We start from the raw sequence: 7,224 nt of genomic DNA, 5'->3' as shown, positions 1-7,224 counted from the left end.
CAATTCCCCAGCGCTGTTCCCATCCCCCAATTCCCCAATAAAAATCTTAAAAAAAAAAAAAGAATTAACATCTTTCTGGGTTTCTGCTATGAAACAAGCAACACCGAACATCATCTGAACCCTGCGGATGCGTATTTCACCCAGAAATTTTGGATTTCAGTAAGGGAACCATTCTACTCAATAACGATGCTGTTGGGGAAGAGAGCACACACAGGCCTCATCTTATAACTGAAGCCAATGTAACACCCTTGATCATGTTCTATTCATGACTACACACAGTGTGAAGAGCAGTCAGTTTCTTTCTAATTTCCCACCATTTACAAACCAGAACCTCTTCTTTTTTTTCCCAAAGAGACTGAGTTCTACATTAATGTGCATTAAGTCCCTCCAGACGGTGCCTTTCCTGCTTTTCACAATAACTGTGGTCCCTTTAGAGTGATATCCACATTTTCTGGAATGTCCACCGTCTGATTGCAGATAATGGTCTTCATCCTCGCAGTGGATGCAGCAAACAGCACATAATAAATGCTTTTCATTATGCCCAAGTCATTATGCTCAAGAGAAATTTCCTATAGCTCAATAATCACACAAGACTTTCCTGGAAGAAACTATTCTTCATCGAAAATAACTGACACATTTCTCCGCTGCCTCATTTTCTTTTCCTGGTCCAGAGCTTTTGCATGGCACTTTTCATCTCTGCATTTCTTAGAGTATAGATTAAGGGGTTCAACATAGGGGTGACAACGGTGTAAAACAAGTCAAGGACTTATCAATCGGTAAGGTGCAAGGAGGTCTCACATATATGAAAATACAAGGGACAAAGAACAGGACCACCACAGTAATGTGGGAGCCACAGGTGGATAAGGCTTTACGCTTCCCTTCCTGACTAAGATTCTTCAGCGAGTGCAGAATCACCCCATAGGAGATGAGCAACAGCACAAAGATGACCACACAGATGGCGCCATCATTGGCAACCACAGTGAGACCAATAATGTAGGTGTCAGTGCAGGCAAGTTTTAATAAGGGGTACATGTCACAGACGAAGTGGTCAATGACATTGGGGCCACAGAAGGGAAGCTTGTAAGCAAAGAGAAGGTGAACTAAAGCATGCAAGAAACCTCCAACCCAGGCCAGCAGCAGCAGCAGAATGCACACTCGTTGATTCATGATCGTCAAATAATGCAAGGGTTTGCAGATGGCCATGTAGCGGTCATAGGCCATGATCACCAGGAGTAAAATCTCAGCACCACCAAATAAGTGCTCCATAAAAAGCTGGCTCATGCAAGCTTGGAAAGAAATGGTTTTCTTCTCACAGACCAAGTCTATAATCATATTTGGGGTAACCGTAGTAGAATAAACAGCATCCATAAATGATAAGTAGCCAAGAAAGAAGTACATAGGGGTATCCAGGGTTGGGCTGACCACGACAGTCACAACAATGAGTAGGTTGCCCACCAATGTCACAATGTAGATGAACAAGAACACAACAAACAATGTTTTCTGACCTTGAGGGTTCTGAGTGAGCCCCAAGAGGACAAACTCGGTCACATTGTTCCTTTGTTCCATGGGTCCTGCTGTGTGTCTTATTTTAGGGCTCAGGACACAATAACCTGTAAATAATTTTATTACTTGACTTCCTGAAATATGAAAATAATTATTTATTTAACAAATAGGATTATGGTTTGTTATGTTGCAGTGCTCTCCAAGATTATAAGAATACAATGCTGATAAAAACACGGTCCCTCTCCTCAGTCATCTTACAGACTAGTGAAGAGGCAAGTAATTAGAGACATGTGTGAGAAAGGACACATTATAAAATGAATGGGTTGCCACACGTAGCTTTCCATATGGAAGCTAATAAAAATTTTATATATAGCTAACACCTTATATAAAAATAAAAATTGTTCAGGCTTTAGTAAAAACCTACAGCAAGATTTATTTTATTCTTACTTTCTACATTCTAGGGGTGGAAGAATCTTATCTGATCACAGTTCTCAAATAGAAAATATCAAATTTTGTTAAGGATTTAGCAATAAGTACCATACAGTTACAGTTAATAGACAAAAGTAGTTTGGGGAAAAGATTTACATTTTAGAGGACATACACAGAGTTAATATCTAAATAGACAAAGAGATTTAGATAATTAACAAATGAAAGACAATTGACCCATTACAAAAGTGGGTCAATCACATACACAGTCAATTAAAGAAAGAATACATTGAAATGGACAATAAAAAATATTTAAAGTATTATAATAAAATGTAAAAACTCACCTGTGTATGGAAATTGAAATAACAGCTTCCTAACTACAATGTGAACTTGGATTTTTGAAAGTCACTGAATCAAATTGTACAGATGCTAAGTCATCTGCTAGTTTTTAACCAATAGTCAAAAAAGGCTTAGAGATAATATTAATTGAAACTATCATGAGATCTAGGAATATCTGTTCATTAAAATATACCAAAGAGGTACACTTAAAATTAGTTTCCAAGAATACTGATTTAGAAAAAATAAATTTATTCTGGAAATTTGTAAGATGAAAATATCCAAAAGACTATTACAGAATTGAATTAATCCCTGCATATTTTAGTACTCACAAATCATCTGGTTGTTTAAGAGATTCACATCAGAGAACTTTGATAAGACTGTGAATTTTCACACCACCAAGGTCCTCTTGCACAACGTAATGTCCTGCTCGGAATCACAGATAAATGCATTCCCTGGGTTACACGCATAACGAGAGAGCTAACAATCTATGTTCTAAGCCATGCTCCCCTCTCCCTTATCCTACCTGCACTGATGCCATCTGTGGACGCAGAGAACAAGACAGCACATGCCTCATCACTGGCCCTGTACTGTTTCCATGGGACCAACTCGTGCCATGTTTCTGAGAAATCTGACACAGCTCAGTCCTTCTGAAAATATCCTTCCTTTCAAATTGTTGGAATTATCAAAAGAATTCTGAATGTTGATTGTGAACAGAAACCCAAAATATTCATTGCTGGCAGAATTTGTCCTAATAAAAAACACTGTTAAATCAACATTCTTATAGGAGAGAAAATTGTAACTTCTTTATGAATTATTTCTATTAATATCATACAGTTTGTGATATATAGCAACAAAAGATGAAATAGTGTAACAGCCTTTACATTATTATGCTTAATCAGTTACGCTGGCTTGCCTGCATATGGCATTGTTGAACTTGGGTAACCTGAAAGATGGAGAATAGTTTCATATACATACTCGAATTGTTGGGTCCATCATTTCAATTCCTGAAAAAGCTAGTCATGTGAATACCGATTCAGACAAACACTCTCTGAGGTAAGGACAAAGGCCTGTAAGCACTTTATCTACACTGGAACTGCAACATGGATTACTGAGTCAATCCAATTGTGCATCCCCAAGGGTGATTCTTCTCTAATGATTAAATTCATTGGGACCTTGATCATAATTGTGAATACTGTAGAGTAGGTATCTCCAGAGATGCCACCAGGATAATCACCGTGTAGAACAGCATTTATAGAACCATATCCTCTGGAGGGAAAATCATAAAAAAATAACTTGAGGTCAAATAATCAAAAGGGAAAAGTCCAGTCTGGGCAGAAATTAAATCTGTAAAAACTCTTTTTCAATCCTCACCTTCAAAATATGCAAACCTGTTTAAATTTAAGGTATGTCTTTGTAGATGCCATCTGAACTGATTTATAGAAGATGATGAATGTTAATTTCAGACCAATGATTTAAAACTTGTTTCAAAAGCAGATAAAGTGTGTCAGGTTGTCACAGTTTTCGTCAGGCAAGTTGATAGGACCTGTGTTGAAATGGGAGTAGGGAAAGAGAAAACTGTGGGACTGTTCATGCCACTTGTCTCAACATGGTCACGGAATATTCACCAAACTGACAGTACACTAGACAATAAAACAAGCTACAATGCATTTTAAAAGACTAAAATCATGTAGAATATGTATGTTATAAAAATCTAACTCAACTAAAAATTAACAACAAATACATAACATTTCCCTATTACGTACTTGTAAATTAAGCACCACAAGTCTGAATCACTCTTCTTCTACAGCTCTAGCCTCTCCAGTATTCTACCTGCAGAATTCTAGCTGCCTTGGTCTCTTCGGACTCTCAGCTTCATCTCTTCAACACACGACATCTACCAGATTTTCTTAGGAATCGCTCTCTGTACCACAGCATGGAAACAATTTCAAGGCAACGAGCCATATTTTGCAACAGCATCTGAAACTACAAATACTTAATGGCATCACAAGTGCCCCTGTAAAAAGATGAGCAAGAGCCATACGCTAAAAACTACAAATCTTTTCAGAACTAAATTTCCTAAGCACCTAAATAAATCGACATATCATGTTCAGGAACTAGAAAATTTGAAATTGTTAATATGTTCTTTACCCCAAAATGATCTATAGATTCAACTCACGTACAATGAAACTCAGAGCACGCCGTTTTGTGATGTGAACCATGGTATTTTCCAAAAGCAAGCACAATCCCTCATCCGACATGCTGTTCTACAATGTGACTTGGCCACACCTCCCATGAAATGCTGTCATCTATTTCTCTACCACCTCAAATCTGGGCAGGCCATGTGACTGCTTTGACCAATAGAAGATGGTGTAAGTGACATTATACTAATTTGGGACATAGCCCTGAACTGGCCTAACAATTCCTAATTTCTACCACTGGGATCCCTGAGCACCATGTAAAAAGCCTGTCTATTCCACTGGAGAGAACTTGCAGTCCTGTGTCTCAATGGATGGGGAGTGGAGCCCTGGAGGTCCCTTCCAGTTGTCACTTCCAAGATACCATATGCTAAAAGTGAGCCGGCATCTTAGCATGACTAACCATAGCTGGGAGGATGATAGGCAGAGCTGGGCTCCTTCTTAACTCTCTAGTTCTGACTTCCTGTTATACCTGTTGGTAACTTCCAGGGGAGGAATTTTTACAGAGAGGGGCCGCCTTGTGGAAGCTGTGTCTCTTTTTGCATGTGTGTGTCTGGTTGGAGACCTGGCCAGAGGTGTGCATTCCCACACTGCTATTGTGATTCTGTTTCTTTTTCTTTCTCCAAATAAACTGCTTTTGGAGTATTTCCTGGAGACTTATTTTAGCCAGTCGACACATGAATGTGAACTAAGCTGTCCTGGATTCTACAGACTGCTCGGTTGTCAGTTGGAACCAGAGTGACTTCAGTCCATGCCACATGAATGAGAAGAAATACCCAACCAAGAGTTTTCTTAAAAATCATCTTGAGAAATGGCGGCAGTGAGGTGGGTATCTTGAGTGCTCCCCTGGAAGTTACCACAAATTGAACAGCTATAACTCATCAGGGGAAACTGCTCATCTCACAGAACAGCTAAGAGACTCACACAAGGATTACTTGAAGGTGGGCAAACCGGGCGAGTGGGGGAAGAGGGAAGGGAGGCGTGCGGAGACGCAGCCCACATCCGCGGCTGCAGAGAACGGGGCCTCAGGCAGCAGACCAGAGATTATTACAGCAGCAAGGTGATGGGCTCCCTCCCTACACCCCACAGTCTTACCAAGAGATCAGCAACGTACATGGTGGTGCCCAGCATCTGAGGCAGAAGCCTCAGCTCAAACCTGTGGCGGGGCTCCCTCAGACAGAATGCAAAAACAACTCCATAACCAGGGCCCCACTCCCACCCTTCCTCCCCGCGCTTCCAGAGTCTTCAACTTGTCCCTGAATGGAGGAGTCATGTTAGATTACAGAGGTGCTGCAACCCCCAGGAAATGGAAATGCTCAGCTTGCTGCTGTGAGCTAGGGAACAGGCTGCAATGAGTGTGTGACAGCCCTCACCTTTCCTGGGCGGCTCCGGGCAGAGCAACCTCAGCTGCTGAATCACACGCAGACCCAGAAGCCTGGGCAGAGGCAGCACTGGGCTTTCAGCAGCTTGGAAATCTCACGCTCTTCACAGCCCCCAGTGGAAAGACTGCCCACACCAAGAAGTGCTGTGCCCAGGGAAGAAGCCCACCTCCTGGCTGTAGTGCTCTCAGCGTGCTTCTGTGCAGGCAAAAGCAGCTGCACTCAATTTGTAAAAACTACCAACCACACCCCTTAGCCCCACTCATCTAGAACTGCATCTCCAGGGTCACCTGGGTGCCAGGTGGCTGGCTCTGCCTCCTCAAGTCGCTGAGGGGTTTTTCTACAGCAGAGGACAATCTGGAGATAGCTTGGTGGACTTAAGCTAAGACTGGCACTGTTTTTTCTTTCTTTGTTTTTCTATTTTATTATTATCATTTTTAATTTTTATATATGTATTACGTGTGTGTTTATATATGTCCATATATACAGGTACGTAAATGTGTGTGTGTGTGTGTATTTCCTTTTTTTTTTGCCCTTCTCTCTTTCTTCTTCTATTTTTTTTTCCTTGCTCTACTTTTCCTCCTTTCGATTTTCCATTTTTTGGGGTGTTTTTTGGTGTTGCTCTTTGGTTTCTTTTGGTTTTTTATCTTTGATACTTCTGTGCATGTTGAGTGTTGGTTGTTGGTTGTTTTTACATGTGAGTGTATTGGGGATTTTAGGTGGTGGTTGTTGTGCTTGGTGATTTGTTTTGCTCTGAAATCACTCGGCACCAGGCAGACCCCAGCACAAGAGGCACAAGAATCATCACACCCAGAGGCCAACTCTAGACCAAACCAGACCATTACTTGTGGGTTTGACCTACAAGAGTCACACTCAAAGGGAAATCTCTATAGGCATAAGAACCCATAGAGACCAAACCTCACCTGAGGGGCCAACCCTCACACAGCAGCACATACACTGTGGACATAGCCAATTCTCACTGCAGTCAGCCTAGGAGTCAATCCCACCTACTGACAAGCCAAAAGCAATCAAAGCTCAACTTTAACAGGAGAAGACACACAACACAATGGACACCCCTGGAACACATGCACAGGAGAATAAGGAGACTGAACAATTCAAATATAAAAGACACATACCATGTAAGTCCACCCAGCAAAGACTGAGAGACCTAGGATATCTACCTAATACATCAAAGCAAGCACAAAGAGTCAGCAAGAATTGGGAAACAACGAAACAGGTCCCAAATAAAAGAACACAAGAAACCTCCAGAATTAGTGGAGCTAGAGGAAATAGAGGCAACCAATCTATCAGAGGCAGAGTTTAGAACACTGATAATAAGAATGTTTCAGGAACTTAGTGAGAACATAAGGAAGGATAGAGAA

At 41.1% G+C, this 7,224-nt stretch overlaps 1 protein-coding gene across 1 annotated transcript in view; it reads right to left on the bottom strand.

Moving 5' to 3' along the window:
• Positions 1-726: 726 nt before the first annotated feature.
• The window catches only part of LOC109390191 (olfactory receptor 4A15-like), a 6,831-nt gene continuing 333 nt past the window's right edge, over positions 727-7,224 (bottom strand). Inside the window, exon 2 of the mRNA XM_019656332.1 lies at positions 727-1,610. Coding sequence (XP_019511877.1) covers positions 727-1,566 — 840 coding nt within the window. The 5' untranslated portion in view covers positions 1,567-1,610. The remainder of the gene's footprint in view (positions 1,611-7,224) is intronic.

The sequence above is a fragment of the Hipposideros armiger genome, unplaced genomic scaffold, assembly GCF_001890085.2.
Source record: "Hipposideros armiger isolate ML-2016 unplaced genomic scaffold, ASM189008v1 scaffold_258, whole genome shotgun sequence".
In the NCBI taxonomy this organism is placed as follows: Eukaryota; Metazoa; Chordata; class Mammalia; order Chiroptera; family Hipposideridae; genus Hipposideros; species Hipposideros armiger.
The sequence above is the reverse complement of the archived record's forward strand: the minus strand, read 5'-3'. Positions and strand labels throughout refer to the sequence as shown.